Raw genomic sequence first — 22399 nt, 5'->3', positions numbered from 1 at the left:
TAGTGTGATGGGAAGGGAGTTTGGGTGGTGTTGGTGTCTTAGGGACCTGCGCTCAGATCTGCTCCACCACAGCTGGCCCTTTCCTCTTGGGTGCCCAGTGCAGCATCTGACTGGTAGGGACCAGCGCACGGAGCCTACCACCCCGGGGGCTTCCATCTGCCTCTGCCTCACATGGTGACACCCCCCACCCTCACCCCTCGCGTGGTGTGGCCTGTGATTCACCTTAACAGGTGAGGAAATGAAGCTTTTTGGCACACTGTTTGTTGCCTGATGTACTTTGGAAAGAAGGACCCTGTATACGTGTTACTTAGGTCATCCACAAGATGGACATGTTTTTCTTTTCCTTGGTGAAGATGATCGTTAACCCTGTTTGCAAAGCAGCAGTGAATTACTGATTACAGAGCAGTCTAAAAATGTTTAGTTGTGTTGGGAACGTTCATGTGCAAAGTTATTTCACTGAGAACCTAACGAACAGCCTGCAGCTTTGCTCTTTACCATTCTGCCTAGGGACCAAAAGCCACAAATGCACCTGGAGGTTTACTGGGCTTTCAGGTGATGGTGTGACACGTGTAAGCTTCACTCCTGAGGCCCCGGAGAAGAGAACCTGGTGCCCTGCCCTCCGTGGAGGCGCTCACAGCCCAGTGAGGAGAGCGGAGACCATGAACCGTGCAGTCACTGGAGAGTGACACGAGGCCCGTGCTGGGGGCGACCTCCAGGAGCCCAGGGACTGTGTGATCGGGAGCAGAAAATTGCTACCCAGAGAGGGAAATCCAGTGCTGCCACAGGACTCCTCTTGAACAGATGGAATCTGGAAATAAAACCGCCACCTCTCAGATATGGAAACCGATTTAGACACAGGCCTGGCCGGCTCCATACCCAGATCAAAAATGTAGATGTGACTTAGAACAGTGTTGGTGGGATTTCCAGAGCATTCTGTGTCTGTATGTGTATGTGTGTAATCTTTTTCCTTTTGGCCCTTTGGTCCTTTCTGCCCTGTCACAGGCTGTTTGGGCCACTGAGCAGCATTCACCAAGGTGGGTTTTCCTCTTCAGATTTGTTTTGTTTTGCTTCGTTGCCCTGTTGGAGACCTTTCACCTCCCGTTGCCCCCACCCCAGCCAGGCCAATAGGAAAGAACAGCACGGTGCTGGGCTCCAGCCCCAGATGGGGTTTGCAGGGCTCCCGGGGGTGTCGCCGCTGCTTACATAGAGCCGCAGAGCTGCAGCCAGGCCTCCCTCCTCCTGGAGCTGCGCTGGAGCTGCTCTGTTCTCCTTGGTAACATGTGATTAGCATGTTCTGCGTGACAATGAGAAGCCTAAGCTGCATATCAATTGCTGGGACTCTGGAATGCAGCTGCCTTTTCAATTTTCCTTTGTATGGCTTGACTCAGCTGCTCCAGTGTATACCTAGGAGCAAATGCTTGGATGCTGTTGCTGGCACATCCTTAAGATATCTTATTTTCTTTATTTCACCATTGACTTTATACTTGAAAAGGTTTTATTTATTTTATTTTTTAAAAGATTTTATTTATTTTATTTATTTAGAGAAAGGCAGAGACTCGGGCAGAGGGAGAAGCAGGCTCCATGCAGGGAGCCAGACGTGGGACTTGATCCTGGGTCTCTAGGATCACGCCCCGGGCTGAAGGCAGCGCTAAACTACTGAGCCACCCAGGCTGCCCTGCCCGAAAAGTTTTTTTTAAATGGGGGGATATGCATACACAGAGACTGGCAGATACACATCAAAGACATGCAGAGCATAGACACACGTGCAACATACGCGGTGCACACATACATACACACATGTACTGCGTCGTCACTTGGAACCTATTAGAAACAGATTGGAACATGACCCTTGCAGGACCCCAGATTCCCACTTGTGGTCCTCCTTGTCCTTGTGACCCTGATTTCCTCACTGGAGTAATAAAAACCAATTAGTGGTTTTATGGCTTTGGCTTTGTAAGTTTGGTGGCTGGGAGAAGGAAAGAAAAAATAAGGGAATGGAAACGTGTCGCAGAAAGTGCTGTGCTAACGTAAATCTAACTGGAGTGCGGCATCAAGGTGGAGCACAGTGAACTCCATTCTAGAACAAGGAGAGACTGAGCAGTGTGCACACCACCCTGAGGGAACTTAGTGCCCTGCGGTCCTGCAAAGATGCCCCATCAGGAAGACAGGAAGGAGCCCGTGGGACCTTCTACCTGAGAGAAGCTGGGACCTACCCCTTGGGCAGACTCTGCAGCCGGTCTTTTGCTCCAAGTCCTCCTTTCACATATGTGAGTTCTCTTCTGTTTCTGGGCAGATCTCAGCACATCCTGCCTAAAACTCTGCAAATAGAGCTCTTTTTTAGTTAACATATTAAATGTGCATCCAGATGGCCTAAAGCACTTAGAGTTAAGCAATAAATTATAGCTAATTTAATTAGCTGTTTCTATGAGGTGGTGGATATTTTCGAAATAAGTGGTACCAGGTGCCCTCGTGAGGATCTGTGGATACTGTATTTCAAGCGTTTTGTAGGAGGAGAAAACATTCAAGCGTGGCTCGCTCTTTGAACTGAAGTATTGGGGAGGCACTTGTGAATGGTCATGAATGAGGTTTTACAGTCTTACCAGGCACAGTGGCCATTCCGTCACAGCAGGACAAAGCTGTTACTGCGAGGTGGAGGTGGGACACCGGAGCCCTGAGTTCTGCTTCTCAGAATGCGTTGTCAGCGTGTTTAATAGCCATTCAGTAACCACATGGCTGCTTGACTGTGTTCTCTAAGCATCCATTGTTATGTTCAGGTTATTTTGAAAACTTCTAGTTTCTCTTAGTGTGTACTGATATGTATTTTTTTTTTTTTCTTAAATGCCTAGCTTCCTGGAATGGGGTTAATATTTTAAGTTCTTATGCTTGGCCATTTTGCCACCATGTGTTTCCTAAGCTGAGGCAGTGTGTTCAGCATCTTAGAAGCAGAAACCAAAGCTGCCTTCTCTCTGGGTCCTGCTGGGACTGGAACTCCTCTGCCCTCCCCCAGATACAGAGGGCTTCCAGCTTCTAGGTGGGGCAGGGTCCAGCTCTGTGTGGCCCAGGGTGGGGGGCTGGGCCCCAGCTGGCTGACAGTGGGGAAAGGGAAGGGAACTGGGTATGGTCTGGGTTCTGTTCTCCAGCATCCCCTGAACCCAGAGGGGCCCATTCTTCTGAGGACATGATCAGAGGGACATGCACAGGGCAGTGCACCTGCAGGCCAGCAACCTGGGTGGGCTTGGGACATCTGTAGCACCCAGGCCTGGCATCACGATGTCCCAGGACACAGGCATGCTCCTGGGTCTCAAAGAGGATACTGGAATGAGGCTCCTTCCCTAGTGTCGGGGTGGGGGTGGGGGAAGCTTTATCTGATTTGTTAGTTAGTAGGTTACATCTCTCATGGGTGCTGGTGCTCCACCTGCTGGTTCTCTGGTTGCCGCCCATCTTAGAGTTCCCTTTAGCAACTGCACAGTTGTCTCCCGGTGCAAAACTGCCCCTTCCTGAACAGAAGATTCCATCAGAAGCTCATTTTAGGACTTTGTCAGGTCAGGTGGAACCGTGGGTTGGCAAAGGCATGGCCTGCTGCTTTATTGCAAGTTTGGTACTTGTTAGCTCCGGAGCGTTGGCTATAGCACAGATAACCACACGCATGAGCACGCCTGTGGGAGTGTTTTGTGGGGACCTTTCTGTGTCTGTGTCTGTGCATATTAAATACTTGCATATGTGCATAAAAAGTGAACATAGAACTGGAAACAGAACAGTATGGAAAGATCAATGAACCACTGGCAGTGCCTGAAAGTCTTTGTTTTTCTCATTTTTAATAATATGCTACTGATTTTAAAGGTTTGATCAATAAGTGGATTTGTAGGGACGCCTGTGTGGCTCAACGGTTGAGCGTCTGCCTTCGGCACAGGGCGTGATCCTGGAGTCCCACATCAGGGTGCCTACATGGAGCCTGCTCCTCCCTCCACCTGTGTCTCTGCCTCTCTGTCTCTGTGTCTCTCATGAATAAATGAAATCTTTAAGAAAAAAAAAATGGATTTGTAGCTCATGTTAGAAAGTTCTATCTCTTTGCATATGGCAATTTTCCAACATAAGCCACATAAAAATACTGTTGCAACACAAAATAAGTATTTTTGAATATAGCCATATGAGAATTTTCACCAACATTGTTTTTGTTTTGTTTTGTTTTTAAAGATTTTATTTATTTATGAGAGAGACACAGAGAGGAGAGAGAGAGAGAGAGAGGCAGAGGGAGAAGCAGGCTCCATGCAGGGAGCCCGATGTGGGACTTGATCCTGGGTCTCCAGGATCAGGCCCTGGACTGAAGGCAGTGCTAAACCACTGAGCCACCCAGGCTGCCCACCAACATTGTTTTTAAAAATCTTTGTGTAAGTTTTTTTGCCCCAGAATGCAACTTGCATGTACATGTATGTGTGTGTATATCTTACATGTGTGCATGTGTTTTTAATACTTCCCATCCTGTGATATGACATGCCAACATACCACCTGATGTTGTCCACTGGCTGTTTGGATTGGGTATCTTGCATTACAAATTGCAGTGGAGACAGGTGTCAGAAAACGTATATCGATTTAATTCCTTAAAATAATTTAAGAAGGTTATCAAGATCTGGTTCTAGTCCTGTTTGCAGAAAAGATGTTACTTGGAATCATTTGCTCATTTTTATACTTTCTTCCTCTAGACAAGCAGATGATGCCCAGTGTCCAGAAGACAGTACAACAGCACAGCAGGACTTCCAGAAGCCATCCCAGCCCCCTAAGCCATCTCCCGCCTGGGAAGCTCCAGAGGTGCCCCAGGAGGCCCGCAGCCGAGCGGGGACTCTACCTCGAGATTACAGATACCCAGAAGAGACGCTCCACCCAGGACCACAAGTGCAGAGCGCCCCCTCAGCCCTGCACACTCGAGGGCAGGACCCAAGGCCTGTGAACCCTACACCACTCACCAAGAAGCCAGCCCCACAGAGGCCGCCACCGCCCAAACGTGAACCCAGGCCATTCAAGGGCCTGGCCGGTGGCACACCTGTGGCCACTCACCTAGGAGCCCCCAGCAAGTCCCTTCCACCACCGTCCCCAGAGGCCCTGGAGGCTTGTGTGGACCGCTTGTCTCTCTCCCACATCCCCTGTGCCTCGGTGGAGAAGCTGAGCAGCACCCAGCCTGAAGACAGTTTGAGGGCCGCTGGTGAGCACAGCAGGCAGCATGTAGATGAGCACACAGCCTGTCCTAAGCGTGAAGCTCTGCTCCCGTCCAGATTCCGGCCCCTGCACATGTCCACCATGGAGACCTCACGCTCACCTTCTCCTCAGTTCGCTCCCCAGAAGCTGACAGACAAACCTCCCCTGCTCATCCAGGATGAGAATTCCACAAGGTACCACACTGGGACGGTGGCCCTGTGCCCTTCCCCTTTCATGAGCTCCAGCGGGAGGTTTTTGGTGCATCTTTCCTGGGTGGTATCCGATGGGTACCTTGCTTCAGCTCCACACAGTGGATTTTCACTTGCTCCTGGGGACTAAGTCCGGGGTGGGGAGAGAATCCACAGTTCCAGTGGTCAGTTGGATTTTGAACTTGGTGGAGGGCTGTTCTGTTCCACAGGAGCAAGGGAGATGTAATGGAGGTGGTGACTATCCCCTGTCCCTTTCACCCAGGGCCAGCATTTAGATACGCAGCACCCACAGGCATCTGTGCACAAGGGCTATGTTTTCCCCAAGCAACTGTTCGTAATCAGAATCCATTTTATTTTATTTTATTTTATTTTATTTTATTTTATTTTATTTTATTTTATTTTATTATTTTATTTTATTTTATTTTATTTTTTAAAGACTTTATTTATTCATGAGAGACACACACAGAGAGAGAGAGAGAGAGAGAGAGAGAGCAGAAGCAGGCTCCATGCAGGGAGCCCGATGTGGGACTCAATCCCAGGACTCCAGGATCACGCCCTGGGCCAAAGGCAGGCTCTAACCCGCTGAGCCATCCAGGGATCCCCAGAATCCATTTTAAACTAAGCATGAGACTTGCAGGAGAAATTGATGTTTTTCATAATGTCCAGTATTTCCACTCTCTTTTTTCTTTCTTTTTTTTTTTTAAGATTTTCTTTATTTGTATGAGAGAGAGGGAGCACAGGGTAGAAAGAGGCAGAGGGAGGGGGAGAAAGAGAGTCTCAAGCAGACTCCATGATGAGCATAGAGCCCAACTTGGGGGTCAGTGCCAGGACCCTGAGATCTTGACCTGAGCTGAAACCCCAAGAGTCAGCCATTTAACCAATTATGCCATCCAGGCACCCCTCCACACTGGTTTTGTTGGGGTTTTTTTATTGCATTTTTATTTATTTTATTAAAGATTTTTATTTAATTATTAGAGCAAGAGCATAAGCAGGGGGAGCAGCAGAGGATGAGGAAGAAGCAGACTCTGCTGAGCAGGGAGCCTGATGCAGTGCTCGATCCCAGGAGCTGAGGGCAGATGCTCAATCGATGAGCCACCCAGGCGCCCCCACGCTGTTCTTTACCTTATGTGAAGAGCCAAGCTGGTACACACATTTAATTAAAGCAGACGAAACATGTGTTATATTGCATGGTGCTGCTGTTAGAAGTGCAGGCATGGGATTGTCTATCATGGCCATTGAGACAGTGATAAGTGTCATCCAACAGGGACTGGCCAGTCAAGAGCACTGACTGTTTACTGTTTTCCTCCTCCCTGAGTGCCTTTGAAGAGCTGAGAAATGGAAGAGGTGGAGAATTTTCCTCTTGTTCTCTAGACCAGTGCTTTTCAACCTGGGGGAAGGCAGTTTCACCTCCAGGGACATCGGGCTTTGTGGAGATGTTTTAGATGTCACAGCAGAAGAGGGAGTGTTGCTCCCGGCGTCTAGTGGGCAGAAGCCAGGGTTTCCCACCACATCACTTGGACCATGTCCCTGGTGGTAGAAGTGCTCATTCTCCTTTCTCTCCCTCTCTCTTTCATGATTAAATAAATTAAAAAAAAAAAAAGGGCAGCCCAGGTAGCTCAGCAGGTTAGTGCTGCCCTCAGCCTAGGGTGTGATCCTGGAGATCCAGGATCGAGTCCCACATTGGGCTCCCTGCATGGGGCCTGCTTCTCCTCTGTCTCTCTCTCTTTCTTACATGATTAAATAAAATTTTTTTAAAATATTAAAAAAAAAAAAAAAAAAAAAGAAGTGCTCAGACAGCTAGATTGCTAGATTCTGGTCGGTATCTGGACCCATTGCCAAATTTGCCCTCCCTGTTCTGCCCTAGAAGTGCGGTGAGGCAGATGGTGGCCGTGCCGCCTTCGAAAGTTGCTCCCCAGGAGATCGCCCGTAGTGCTCTGAATTACTCCCCATTCGCCCGGGTGTTGTCTGCCGCTACACCATGGTGTGAGAGCGTGGAATCCCAGGGCCCCGCGGGCCCAGCCCTGCTGTGTGTCCACGCTCCCCCACCGACGGTCAGTAAGGAAAGCGAGCCTGGGCCTGGCCTTCCTCCCCTGCCTGTCGTTTGAGCTCAGCTCCAAGATACTGTTCTTGCCCGGCCCTCTGCGGACTTTAATTTCCTGAGTACGAGCTGCTCCCCTTCTCTCCTTCTCTGTCTGGTCTCCCCTTCTTCCAGTTACCCCTGGATCACGGTGCGCGTGTGCCGGCTGCCTGCTGGAGCTCGGGCCAGGGTGCGGGGCAGACTCCCGCCTTTGCTCACCTTTTGAGCAATTCCTGCGTGCCAGGTGCTGAGAGCTGCAGCCGGAATGCAAAGCAAAGGAGGTGCATGCTGCTGCCCTCCTCACTCAGGAATTCCAGAACAGGCATTCATGCCCAAAAAGGGGGCGGGGGCATCAACTCCTGTCCTAAAACTAGGTTAGCTTACTTTTTTTTTTTTTTTTTAAGATTTTATTTATGACACACACACTCAGAGAGAGAGGGGCAGAGCCACAGGCAGAGGGAGAAGCAGGCCCCATGCAGGGAGCCTGATGTGGGACTCGATCCTGGGACTCCAGGATCAGGCCCTGGGCTGAAGGCGGCGCTAAACTGCTGAGCCACCCGGCGGCCCTGGATTAGGAATTGATACGATCCAGTTGTGGTAAGGTCTCATCTGCTGTGTTTTACCCCTGATTTTGAAGTAAACATTCATCCAACTTTTCCGGTGTAGAAGTCTGGACACTTTTCTAGAGGAGAGAGCATTTATGCTTAGAAAGGACCAGGAAGAGATGCTTTGTTGGAAAGTATATGTCGGTGTGTGAAGGACTTGTTCTCATTGTGTTCTTTTTTCCATGTCTTCCTGCCCTGGAAATCATTTCTCCACAAGTGCGGGAAAATAAATACGGGCAGACTTAGAAGTCAGTAATAGAGCCTGGCTGGCTCAGTTGGGAGATCATGGGATTCTTTTTTTTTTTTTTTTTTTATTCATGAAAGACACACAGAGAGAGAGGTAAAGACATAGGCAGAGAGAGAAGCAGGCTCCACACAGGGAGCCAGATGTGGGACTTGATCCAGGGACTCCAGGATCATGCCCTGGGCTGAAGGCAGACGCTCAACCTCTGAGCCACCCAGGTGTCCCAGATCATGGGATTCTTGATCTCAGGGTAATGAGTTCAAGCCCCACACTGGGTGTACAGCTGACTTAAAAAAAAATCAGGGTGCCTGGGTGGCTCAGTCACTAAAGTGCCTTTGGCTCAGGTGATGATCCTGGGGTCCTCAGATTGAGCCCCATGTCGGACTCCTTGCTTAGAGGGGAGTCTGCTTCTCCCTCTTTCTCCCTCTGCTCCAACCCCCCCCCATTCTCTCTCTCTCTCTCCAATAAAAAAAATCTTAAAAAAAAAAGAAATAAATAATAGGTGGTCCAGGTTTCTAAGTGTGGAATGAAAGGAATGAAGAGGGGTTCTTGTTTCTCTGTCTTTGCTTAAATAAAATGCCAAAAGTTTCCTTCTGAAGTTTAGCACATCTAAATGGTATTTTCCACCAAGCTCGCCTTTTAAAATTTCTTCACAAAAAAGGCATTGGGGGGACTGTACGTGAATACTTAGATAAAACATCTAGTAATTTCTACTGGAGGAGAGAAGACAATACGAAATTATTTTAGCCTGTACACTGCAGTAAACGGGAAAAAACACACTGTGTTCCCAGCCACCAGTTAAAGAGCGGGGGATGGGGGGAGCATTTAATATAGAGCACTGGAACGTTCCTTGTGCTACACAAAATTTGGTCTGTTAGCATCACACTGTAGAGTGATTTTTTTTTTTTTTTAAGATTTTACTTATTTATTCATGAGAGGCAGAGAGGGAGGCAGAGACACAGGCAGAGGGAGAAGCAAGCTCCACACAGGGAGCCCGACGTGGGACTCGATCCCAGGACCCCGGGATCACGCCCTGAGCCAAAGGCAGATGTTCAACCACTGAGCCACCCAGGTGTTCCTGTAGAAGTGATGTTAGGCCCACTAAGTTAGAAACAAGTTTGGAGTTTTGGCTTTGTGGTTTTCACTTGTTTTTTCCTTCCCTTCTGGGCACCAGCAGGTGGCTCTCTTTATCTAATCCGTCCTTTAAAAGTACTTGAAACGGAGGGCACCTGTGTGGCTCAATCGGTGAAGTGTCTGCCTTCTGCTCAGGTCACAATCCCTGGGTCCTGGCATCAAGTCTTGCGTCAGGCTCCCGTTCAGCGAGGAGTCTACTTCGCCCTCTGCCCTCTGCCCCTACCTCTGCATGCTGCTCTGCCTACTTGTTCTCTCCGTCTGTGTCAAATAAATAAATGAAATCTTTATTTTTTTTTAAATTTTTTTAATTTTTATTTATTTATGATAGTCACACGGAGAGAGAGAGAGGCAGAGACACAGGCAGAGTGAGAAGCAGGCTCCATGCACCGGAAGCCCAACGTGGGACGATCCCGGGTCTCCAGGATCGCGCCCTGGGCCAAAGGCAGGCACTAAACCACTGTGCCACCCAGGGATCCCTAAATGAAATCTTTATTTTTATTTTTTATTTTTTTAAACAGAAAATCTTTTTTTTTTTTAATTTTTATTTATTTATGATAGTCACACACATAGAGAGAGAGAGGCAGAGACACAGGCAGAGGGAGAAGCAGGCTCCATGCACCGGGGGCCCGATGTGGGATTCGATCCCGGGTCTCCAGGATCGCGCCCTGGGCCAAAGGCAGGCGCCAAACCGCTGCGCCACCCAGGGATCCCTAAATGAAATCTTTATTTTTATTTTTTTTCTTTAAACAGAAAATCTTTTTTTTTTTTTTTTAATTTTTATTTATTTATGATAGTCACACAGAGAGAGAGAGAGAGGCAGAGACACAGGCAGAGGGAGAAGCAGGCTCCATGCACCGGGAGCCCGATGTGGGATTCGATCCCGGGTCTTCAGGATCGCGCCCTGGGCCAAAGGCAGGCGCCAAACCGCTGCGCCACCCAGGGATCCCTAAATGAAATCTTTAAAAAAATTTTAAATACTTGAAACAGATTTTTGTCCCAGTGGCCCTGGTCCACAAGGTCCCTGGGGTGCAGTCCAACGAGGTGTAGCTGAGGGCATCCACAGTGTGCAGGGTTCCTAGATGAAGCCCCATCACACTGACCAGTTCCGTGTTCTCTCTGTCCTGTGGGGTGCACCCCAGCTACTCTCACTGGGAAATGTTTTTTATTAATCTTTCTTTCTTTCTTTTGAAGCAAAGTATGTGTGAGCAGGATTGAGGAGGGGGAGAGGGAGAGAGGGAATGTTAAGCAGACTCCACACCCAGTGCAGGGCTCCATGTGGGGCTCGATCTCACAACCCTGAGACCAAGACCTGAATGAGCTGCCACCACCACCACCACCCCTTTTTTTTTTACAGGAAAAGTGTGTCCTTAGTGAATCACTTAAATACTAATGAAAGCAAAGTGTCCTGTCTTTGCCGCCAGATCCATATGTGGCTGGTGTGAAAAGCCGTGTGAAGCATGGCTGGCAGTGCTGAGAGGTGGCAGGCAGGTGGAGGGTGACACCCAGGGCACACACCACAGGAGGAAGCTTCAGATTGGGGCCGGGGGATGGGTGGAGCTCAGTGTCTACTCAAAACACGACCACTCTTTCTAGAAATCTTCCCGTGGCCCAGACCCACACAGGCCCCCGTGGGTGTGCGCCGGCCCTGCTTTGAGCATTACAGAGGCTGTGAGGATAGTTCGTGAAAGAAGCCTAATAAGTGTTGCAGGCTTCCCGACCAAACAAAGCATAACTAAGTAGAAAATGTAACTTGTTAACATTTGCACTATTATCAGCAAGAAAATGAGCTTTAAACCATTGCCTCTCAGCCCAGGGATACACCCTTAGGCTTCTCTAGGTAGGTGGGTGTGGGGGTGACTTTGAAAATGGAATCTGGGTCCGGAAACAGGGCCTCTTCCACCTCCATTCCCTGTCCTGGGCCGTGTGATCCTAGAGGCTCCTTCCAGCACGTTCTCCAGCTGTCCGGGGAGGCGAGGGACCAGCCGGTTGCCATCCCTGGTAGCACCCTGTGCGGGGCTCACTGTGTGTTTTCAGCAGATGGCTCTTCCTTCTCTTCCCAGAATTGAGCGGGTGATTGATAACAATACCACGGTGAAGATGGTGCCCATCAAGATTGTGCACTCGGAGAGCCAGCCTGAGAAGGAGAGCCGCCAGGGCCTGGCCCGCACCGCCGAGCTGCCCGCGCTGCCCAGCGGGCTGGAGAGAGACCAGATCAAGACGCTCAGCACGTCGGAGCAGTCCTACTCACGCTTCTGCGTGTACAGCCGCCAGGGCGCTGAGCCCGAGCCGCAGCCGCCCAGCACCCCAGCGCCCCCCACCAAGGACAGCGGGGCCTCTCCTTCGGGGCTCAGCTACGTGAAGGCCAAAGAGAGGACAGCTGAAGACCTCAAGTCAGAAGAGCTGGCCCGGGAGATTGTGGGGAAGGATAAGTCCCTGGCCGATATCCTGGACCCCAGTGTGAAGATCAGAACCACCATGGACCTGATGGAGGGGATCTTCCCCAAAGACGAGCACCTCCTGGAGGAAGCCCAGCAGCGGAGGAAGCTGCTCCCCAAAATCCCCTCTCCTAGAACCACGGAGGAGAAGTAAGTACACTTGTCTTCAGTTCTGCAGCTTGCCCGTGCGTGCTTCTGCCCTCTTGCCCTCTTAGGCTTAAAAGGGCAAGAGGCTTATCTGTAGATTTCTTTTCATGATAACTTTTGGGGGGCAGATTTCCATAAGCCCTGCCCGGTGCTTTCCAGCACATTTTGGTTGTTTTGTGACCCTCCCAAAGGAGCCACTAAGGCCCCTTCCTGGGGCTGCCAGCTTTGGGGCCTGGCAAAGATGTGAAAATACCACAGCTCCAGTGCTGTCTTGGCTCAGGGCCACTGTGATTCGGAGTGATGCCCACAGTCTCCTTTCTCAGAAGACAGCGCTTCTTAGCTGGGACATCGTGTCCCTCCAGGGGATAGCTGGCGATTTTCTGATGCGTTTTTAGTTGTCATATCTGGGAGGTAGTCCTGGCATCCTGTGGGTGGAGACCAGGGAGGCTGTCAACACACTACAGTGCTCAGGACACCCTCATAGCAAAGAAGCACCCAGCCTCAAATGTTAATAATGAAGATTGATGATGATGATGATGATGATGATGATGATGATGATGATGGAGGATTTCTGTTCCTGGTGATGGAGCGCAGTGAGTGGATTACGTGGCCGCTGGTTTGGTAGGCATGTCCTTTGCACACTGTCTCATTCACAGCTGCCCACACCGGTGTGCGTGTGGTTATGTTTGTCCTGTTTGTTTACGCCCTGTCCATCAGCACCCTTACCTGACAATATGTGAGAGTGCCGGTGAAATGCAGCACAGAAGTACAAAGGGAGCAGACATGGCTGCAAGTAAAAAGGTGCATGTTGCACTTGGGGTCCCATGGCCCCACTTACACAGAACTGTGCACATCTAGTCCTTGTAGATGTGAGGCTTCTGGCGAAAACCATCCCTCTGCTCTCTTCCCTCCTGGGGGGAGATTTTTAGACATCTCTGCTTATTTGACTTTTTCCCCTTTTTAAAAAGCTGCATTCTGTAGACTTTAGGAGTGTCCATTTGGCAAATATTTTCTAGTTGTAACATTGTCACCTACTCCCCTTCCCCCTTTGGCTGTCTCATGCCCCTGGCTGTCATCTTTTGGTTAGCACCACTGTTAGCATGTCACAGGGCAGGCTGTGGGCTGGAAGGGGGCCTCTGGTACCTATCGTCTCAGCTGATTGAAGTTCTGAGTTTTTCCCCAGGAAAGAGGAGCCAAGCGTGCCAGTGGCCTTGTCCCTTGCTACCAGTTCCACCTATTACAGTACATCAGCCCCCAAGGCCGAGTTGCTGATTAAGATGAAGGACCTACAGCAACAGCAGGAGCCAGAAGAGGATTCGGGGAGCGACTTGGACCATGACTTGTCGGTGAAGAAGGTAGGAAAGCCCACTGTCAATGACTGCATGTTCGTAGGTAGGCAGGGGGAGCTCGTCTCTCTGCTCCCAGCGTGGGCCCTGCTCCACATGTCCAGGGGCATGTGCATTTAGCTTTTGTGCAGGACGATGATGTTTGGGGCAATAGCATTAAGTCCTTTGTAGTTAAGCCTACTATTCCAAAACTGGGCCTTTTCCTGATTTACCATCTTTGTATAATAAGATCCAAGGTCATATTAAGTGGGTACTAGTCTCATTCAAACTTCAACTTGATATGACCCTTGTATCCCATTTAATTTTTTTAAGATTTATTTATTTATTTATTTATTTATCTATTCATTCATGATAGACATAGAGAGAGAGAGGCAGAGACACAGGCAGAGGGAGATGCAGGCTCCATGCCCGGACCCCATGGGACTCGATCCCAGGACTCCAGGATCGCTCCCCGGGGCCAAAGGCAGGCGCCAAACCGCTGAGCCACCCAGGGATCCCCTTGTATCCCATTTAAAATCTAGGGACTTGGGGCGCCTGGGTGGCTGTCAGTGAAACATCTGCCTTCAGCTCAGGTCATGATCTCAGGGTTCTGGGATGGGAGTCCTGCAACAGGCTCCCTGCTCAGCGGGGAGCCTGATTCTCCCTCTGCCCCTCCCCCATGTTCGTCCTCTTGCTTTCTCTTTCTTTCTCTCTCTCTCTCTCAAATAAATAAAATCTTTTTAAAAAAATAAATAAAAATAAGATCTAGGGACTTAATTGTGTGCCCTCCACCAAGTCACATGTTCTCTTTGAATATCAAGTTCCAGTACCTGTAACCAGATGATCATAATCCCAACAGTGGTTATAAAGTGCTTTGTCAACCAAAAAGTATCATTTGTTAACTCAAAGAACTCCTTAGGCATTTGGGGGCGTAACAGGAGACAAAACAGAATAGAGCCCTCCCTGACCCGAGGGGAAGCTTGTGTTCAGCCAACATAAAAACACCCATACAATACAGGGTCAGCACGCTATGGACTGTGGGCCAAATGTGGCCCACCACCTGCTTTTGTAAATATTGAAATACAGCCACATAGATCCATTTCTGTATGCTCTCTGGTGGCTTTCACACCACAGCAGCAGAGGTGAGTGCTTGCACCTGACCGTGTGGCCTGTAAAGTCAAAAATCTTTACTGTCTGGCCCTTTATGGAAAGATTTTGCCAGCCCTTAACATAGTACATTGGATGGTAAGAGAATGAAAACAGAGTGAGGAGTGGAGTGAAACAAAGGAATGTGATTACAGAGAGGGCCCCAATGAGCTGATTACCGAACGGTGACCTGGGGTGCTGCTGTGTGAGGGGTAAGCCCTGAGGGTGCCTAGGGGTGCTGTGGGGACAGGGACCAGCCCGTGCTAAGGTCCTGACGTAGGAGCCTCACGATGTGTTGAAGAAGCAGCAGGGGCCAGGGGCTGGAGCTGTGTGGAAGAGGAATGGAGGATTGGAGATGAAGTCAGAATGAGGTCGGGGACCAGTGAGTAGTCATGAGGTCATAGTAGGGACAGAATTACCGCTATCCGTGTCAGTGTCATCACTACTATGTTAGCTTGAAACCTTCATGATGTGTCAGCACGCCAGATCTGTGCCAGCTAGGTGCTGCTTACCTGTTTTTTTAATAGGAAACCCTCAGCATTAAAGGGATGAAGAAATTGCCAAAGAAGGTCTGTCCCAGAGGACACCACATACTGTTTATTCCCAGGGCCTGGAGCTGGTTTAAATGCTACCAGGAAGACAAAAGGAGGGAACCAGCATTTTGTGAATGTTTTCCTATGCTTAGTACTTTGGAAAAGAGCTTTCATTAAAAAATACTTTTTTTTTTAACAAAAATCTTTGCAAAAAATTATGCTGGAAGTCTGCTTCTGTCAGTAGTGGTTTAAAAATGCCGCTGGTTGATTTCAGATATAATAGAAGAAATACCGTGACTCGTGCCGAAACGAAAATTACTTTCAGTGTTTTGGGAAACAGTACCTTTTTTTTTTTTTTTTTTTTTAGATTTTATTTATTTATTCATGAGAGAGGCAGAGACACAGGCAGAGGGAGAAGCAGGCTCTATGCAGGGAGCCTGACGGGGGACTCGATCCCGAGTCTCCAGGGTCAGGCCCTGGGCTGCAGGTGGCACTAAACAGCTGAGCCACCCGGGCTGCCCAACAGTAGCTTTTTGATTAAAGGAATCGAAGGAAATGATTAGCATTTTGGTCCTGGGACTTCTAGAGGCCCTGTATCTGGCTTAGGGTTGCATTTTTTGTTTGCTTGTTTAATAAAGAATCAAAAATGTTTTTACTTATTCTCATAAAAGTAGAAGAAATGTACATTGGTACATTTTGGTACATTTCTAATTCCATCCTCACCCTAGATATAGGTGACTGTGCTCTTCCCGACATGCCCTTGTTTCTCCTGCTGTGATGAATTTGGGGCACAGCATGCCCTATGTGGCACTTTCTTTTTTTTTTTTTTTTTTAAGATTTTATTTATTCATGAGAAACAGAGAAAGGCAGAGACACAGGCAGAGGGAGAAGCAGGCTCCATGCAGGGAGCCCGACGTGAGACTTGATCCTGGGTCTCCAGGGTCAGGCCCTGGGCTGAAGGCAAGCACCCTGAGCTGAAGGCAGGCACTCAACCACTGAGCCACCCGGGCTGTTATGTGGCACTTTCTTGTTTTGCTTTTGGGAGGCACGAGATGCTGGGCCACCGCCTCCTTTCCTGTGGCTGCTTCAGGATTGAGAGGAGTCCCTATGAATTGAATTTACCGCCTGACAGCCTGCCCCCGCCCCACCCTCCATGATTAAGCTCTTAAGCCAATGGACACATTTTGTTCAAAATGCACCTGTTGAACAATTTCACCATAAATGGCAAATGCTATAAATCACAGTTCTGTGCAGTGTCAGTGACTCAGGAATCCTGGTTTTTGGCTTGATTTGACAAAGGTGACTGCTACCCTTCTTTCCACTACCCACAAATACACTGTGCCCTGTGCTTGGGCAAAAGTGTGCACAGGGGCAGAAGAGGAAGTGAGCGCTGTGAAGGTGTACCTGATGGGCCAGGTGTACCTTCTAGACACCATGGGATTTGGGGTCTAGAACAGCAAGAGTACCAGACATTCCATGGTGACCTGGGCTGTCATGATCACAGTTATTGCTGCGTGCTCACGGAGCCGAATCGAGTGACCCCATGCGCTAGGGAAGACTAAGGACATAGGCAAGAGAATGAAGGGCCCCTCACAGGGAAGCAGGTAGGGAATTCTGGTGTCTCGTTGAAGGCATCACACTGGGAAGGCTGAATGTATTTTTTATACCTGGGGTGGCCCAGGCACACTGCTCAGAAGGCGCCCTGCTTGAGGCGTGGGACTCTTCAGGAGAACCAGACCAAACACACTCATTGGTCAAAGTCTGGAATCTGAGAGGGTTATGGTTTCTCCCTAGAGCCAAGAGGTGGGCAAAGAAGGCCCAGAGAGAAAAGACTTCATTTCCCCCACGGAGTGGGACAGAAGTTAGGTATGTGGGGACCAGCAGAACAGAGGTGAGAGGCAACAGTGCAGCTGCGGCGAGACCCGGGGGCTGGCCTCTGCCACCACTCGCCCTTATAACCCAGGCCTCCGCGAACGCCGCGTGCTGCAGAACAGGCGCAGATGAGCTTGCCTGAGGTTCCTCTGTGGTGGGCTAGGTCTCCTGCACCTGGGCTGCTGCTGAGAGGGATTGATGTGTGTGCCTCCTGGGTCAGGCCTCGTCCCAAGATCTTTGCAAGTCCACGTCTGTGCTGCTTATAATGGCCCTTTAAGGAAGAAGGGGAGGGTGTTTCTAATAAAAACTTATGTAAGGCATATAAAGGAATCAAAGGAATTTGGGCTCCTTCCAGAACACCCAGTTTCAAGTTAGCTCAGCTGATACTACAGGTTTGAAGGCACATTTTCATGCATTGGCATGAAATCGTTGTTATGGTAATTGCTAAAGAATAATGACACTGAAGAATTACCAGGAACACTGGCTAGGGCTCCTCATACATCCACAATCCTCTGAATTACTTGAGGTATTCATTCAGCTTAGGGTTGGCTTCAGGCAAGAACTTGGAAAGTTCTCCATCCCTATAATCTGTTTTGTGCTTTTCCATAAAGTAATGAATATCTGCAAAAGAGCCATCTTAGCTGTGGCATTCGAAGTTGATTTAAACCATCTCGCCAGATAAGTTGGATACACGGACACAGATAGGCAAGCACAGGCACACTCAGATTCCCACGCTCGGAGACAAAACATCAAAGAAATGTAGATGCATACAGTTTTAAGTGACTGAGGAAGAAAATGTCTTCGCATCCTGAGCAGCTAGAAGCTGACCTGAAAAAACCACTGAGTCAGGGAAAGCATCTGCCTTCAGCTCAGGTCATGATCTCAGGGCCCTGAGTTCAAGCCCCATGTCAGGCTCCCCGCTCAGTGGGCAGTCTGCTTCTCCCCAGCTGTCTCTCCCTCTCTCGTTACCTCAAACAAAATAAAATCTTTATAAAAAAAAAAAGCCTAAAGCAATTTATAAATTCCATGTGGTCTGTCTTAAGAGAAAAACCATGCTGATTGATCAGCATTGAGGACAGCTGTCCTTTAAAACGGCTTCCCATTGGGACGCCTGGGTGGCTTAGTGGTTGAGCGCCTGCCTTTGGCTCAGGTCGTGATCCCGCGGTCCTGGGATCGAGTCCCACGTCGGGCTCCTTGCCTCTCCCTCTGCCTGTGTCTCTGCCTCTCTATCTGTATCTCTCATGAATAAATAAATAAAATCTTTTGAAAAAATAAAACTGCTTCCCATTGTAATCTGCCGGCTGTCTAGGGGCGCTGATAAGCCTGAGGCACATTGAGCCAAGAAGAGGCAGTGCCCTGATGAATCCTGTGCCTTTGAGGTCTGGGGGGTTATTTATTTTTTTTAAAGATTTTATTTATTTATTCATAGAGACAGAGAGAGAGAGAGGCAGAGACACAGGCAGAGGGAGAAGCAGGCATCATACAGAGAGCCTGACGTGGGACTCAATCCAGGGTCTCCAGGATCACGCCCTGGGCTGCAGGCGGAGCTAAACCGCTGTGCCACCGGGGCTGCCCTGGGGGGTTATTTTTATATATGTGTATGCACACACAGATGCTGGATGGAGATTCTCTGTCAATGCTTCATCCTGAGACAAAACTGCCGTGTGATCAGCTCATTCCAAGTGTGCAGTGCTGCGCTAGCAGTTCAGTGTGTCCTTCCTGCAGGCCGCCATGGGTGGACCTAATGGCAGAAACATGTCCGTGATCATAAGAAAGTAATTTTTTCCAGGGCGGGGTTCACACATTGTACTTCTTTAGAGCCATCCCTATAACTCTTCCCAAATATAACAAAGGAGGCAGCTAATCTTGCCACTCAAGTCAGATCATATGGCACCGCTTCACTTCACGAGGGTGGACAATTTATAGGTTTTATTTTTTATTTTTGACCTTTAAAAAATAAAGATTTTATTTAATTATTTATTTGACACACAGGGAGAGCACAAGCAGGGGGAGTGACAGGGAGAGGGAGAAGCAGACTCCCTGCTGAACAGGGAGCCCAACATAGGGCCTGATCCCAGGTCCCCAGGATCATGATATGAGCCAAAGACTGACGCTTAACCCACTGAGCCACCCAAGCACCTCAAAAATAATCATTTAAAGGGCTAGTGGGAAAGGAGAATGGGGAGTTCGTATTTAACGGCCAGAGCTTCAGTTGGGGATCATGAGAAAGTTCCAGAGACTAGTAATGATGACGGTCATACAGCACATATACTTAATGTCACAGAGTGTTGCACTTAAAAATGGGTAAAATGATCATGTTATATATATTCTAAATAAATAATATATATAAATAATATATATATTTAATTTAGAAATATATATTAATATATTAATATGTTGATTATAATATATAAATATGATATATTAATTATATAAATATTGATATATTATATCATATATAAATATATTAGTATATTAATATGATATATTAATTATATATTATATTAATATATGTTATGTTATATAATATATATTTTATATTATATATTATATGTATAATATATGTAATTAATTTAGAAATATATATATATATATGTATATTTCTAAATGCCAGTGACTTAACCAGGAGCTGTTATCCTTCCCCTGGTCTTATAAGTCCTCTGTTGTTTGATGCAAAGTAAACCTTTACCCCATTCAGCTGAATTCCACACAGGTCACTTATCTCAGAGCATGGGAGCGGTGACCACGGCTGCAGATGCCAGCTTGGGGCCGTCCTCATGGGTGTTTGCATGCCACCCTGTGTCCCCACAGCAGGAACTCATTGAGAGCATCAGTCGCAAGCTGCAAGTGCTTCGGGAAGCCCGGGAGAGCCTGCTGGAAGACATCCAAGCCAACAGCGCCCTTGGGGACGAGGTGGAGGCCATTGCCAAAGATGTCTGCAAACCCAACGAGTTCGACAAGTTCCGCATGTTCATTGGGGACCTGGAGAAAGTGGTCAACCTTCTGCTGTCGCTGTCCGGCCGCCTGGCCCGAGTGGAGAATGCCCTCAATAATTTGGACGACAGTACTTCTCCTGGTGATCGGGTAGGTACCTCGTGTCCGATCTGGACGTCAGCGCGGCCTGTGAGCATTGTGCACAAGGTGTCATAAGGTCACGCCGTGAAGCCACACACAGTTCTCTAGCAGCCCATCCCGGGCTCTCCCTCTCTTTCTGGTAACTGAGACAGGTGCTGCCGCGGGGTACAGGGGCCAGAGCGCCGTCATCACTGGACCGCCGGGCTGCTGTGATCCTTGGGAGGAGCCGTGGCTGCTTTGTGACATCTTTTCATCTGTCCCCATGGATCGTTACTAATAACTGTCTCTTCCTAGGAAAGAGTCCTTTTCACTTTTCTTGACTACGTGTGAGTGGAGCTCACCTACTCTGACAAACTGTAAGCACTCAGTGATAATAAAACGTGATGTTGCTGCTTTTAACAGGAGTGCACATAGCAGTCTGGAAAGAGGCAAACGACTTGCCAGCCTTTTCTCCTTCCTGGAGGTGTGCAGCTTGGAACATGTCTCATAGTTTCGGTGTTTCACACACAGAATACGGGAAATAATACCTGCCTCGTTGGCTTTTCTTCCAGGTCAAATATCAGCAAAAGATTGAGTTTGATTCTTTGAGTAGGCTGTCAAATGATCATCTTAATTATTAATAAGACTTCTTAACTTCTCTGAAAGGAGGGGCAGAAGAAGCACCCTTCTCCCTTATTCCAGGTGAGAGTGGTGTCATCCACATAAATCTTCTCAAGTGTGGCTTTCAGACCATTGTTGTTCTGCGCTTAGCTAAGTCATTAGTTACTACCATTTCAACATACTATATAAGCATTTAAAAAATAACTGAGACCCTTGGGTGATTTCAGATTCCATATTGCTGTTTTTCCCATCCTTACCAGGTGTATCTAAAAAGAGTTAGGGGCGCCCGGGTGGTTCAGTGGTTGAGCGTCCACCTTCAGCTCAGGGCATGATCCTGGGGTCCTGGGATTGAGTCCAGCATCAGGCTCCCTACAGGGAGCTTGCTTCTCCCTCTGCCTGTGTCCCTGCCTCTCTCTCTCTCTCTCTCTTTGTGTCTCTCATGAATAAATAAATAAATAAAAATAAATTTTTTAAAAAAGAGGAAAATAACACAAACAGGAAAGAGATTTATTTTTACATAATTGGAATATTCTCAAGCATTAAAATAAGTGAAAAAATAGTATGGCCTTTGCAACTCAGCTCATCTTTGATTCATCTTTCTTTCTGTGTATGTGGAAGAACAGAGACTTTATTTAGAATTTCAGGATGATAGAAAGAATCACAACACTAAGTACCACATGCGTGGTCCTCCTGGGTACCAGACTCTGCAGCCCTCACTCCGTCCCTGGGGGTCCCTCCAAAGGCAGTGTTTCATGGCCACAGCCAGATGCAGTGCAGTGGTCCAGTCTCCAGCATAGCTGGCATTGAAGGGGAATCCATTTGGGCAGCCAAATCTCAGGGAAGCTAAACTTTTCAGAGACAGACATCGTAACCAGTTAAAAGCCATGGAGGGAGGTTTTATAAGGCTCCCTTCATCTTTCCAGATAGAAAATGAACACGTGAGTTGATGCAGACACATCAGATCCTCCTCACAATCTCTGCAGCTTCCTGTCCCCACTCAGCCCAACTGATTTCAATAGCCTGAAGCAGACTTCTAGAATCCGTTAACATTGGCTTCCCTTTGGGTTGGAATTAATTTGCTTTGCCTCCCCTCTTTCCGTGAAAATTCACCGTATGTGTGTTTGACGTGAAGCTAGAGGTGTCCCTCAGGAGCGGGCAGGGTGCCCTACAAGGCGATGGGGTTTGCAGGTGCTTCCTGGAAGCCCCGAGTCGACAGTGCTCTTCCTGAGTGTGCCTGTTTTACAGAGCGCCGCTGCGTCCTAGACCGCTCCCGTGTGGCTGTGGATCAGTGTCCGTGGCCAGGTTGCAAAGTAGCGGAATAACAGAGTGGCTGTCCTGGTGCCTGAGTGCAAATCACACCGAGGAGATGAACCCCCGGCCTCCCCCAGTTGACATTGGAAGGCATTTAATGCATTTGTCTCTTCCTTCTTAGTTTTCATTAAACTTGGGGATGGTAGGGACAGCTAAGTGTGTATTTTGCAACTATGAGTGCCATGTTTTGGGGACGGGGTCGTCTGTGTCCCCCCTAGCAGGACCCTTGTAAGGAGCCCGGGTATCTGCCCCCAGCCCTGTATCCCTTCTGCCTGCCCTGGCCCCCTGACCCGCGTCCTTCTGCAAGGCTGCCCAGAGGCTCTTCCTCCTGCCCCAATTGTTTAGAGACCCGGCTCTAGAAGTTCTTTAGACTCTATTTCTTTTGCCTACTTTACTCCATGTCTTGCCACAGACAGGCCTCTGGCCTGCCTGGGATCCCCGGGTCCTTTACACCTCTTGAGCCTCTCCGAACTCTAGTTGTCTGTCCCTGGCCCAG

The 22399-nt window shown here is 48.6% G+C and overlaps 1 protein-coding gene across 3 annotated transcripts in view; it reads left to right on the top strand.

Moving 5' to 3' along the window:
* Window positions 1-22399, top strand: part of SHROOM2 (shroom family member 2) — a 144332-nt gene that overhangs the window by 118899 nt on the left and 3034 nt on the right. For 2 of the 3 annotated variants that reach the window (XM_077888295.1, XM_077888297.1), the window contains 4 exons: window positions 4701-5384; window positions 11520-12044; window positions 13225-13396; window positions 19729-20001. In XM_077888295.1, coding sequence (XP_077744421.1) covers window positions 4701-5384; window positions 11520-12044; window positions 13225-13396; window positions 19729-20001 — 1654 coding nt within the window. The remainder of the gene's footprint in view (window positions 1-4700; window positions 5385-11519; window positions 12045-13224; window positions 13397-19728; window positions 20002-22399) is intronic. The other variant, XM_077888296.1, reaches the window with a different exon arrangement.

The sequence above is a fragment of the Canis aureus genome, chromosome X (assembly GCF_053574225.1).
Source record: "Canis aureus isolate CA01 chromosome X, VMU_Caureus_v.1.0, whole genome shotgun sequence".
Classification (NCBI taxonomy): Eukaryota; Metazoa; Chordata; class Mammalia; order Carnivora; family Canidae; genus Canis; species Canis aureus.
This window is presented reverse-complemented; position numbering and strand designations above follow the sequence as displayed.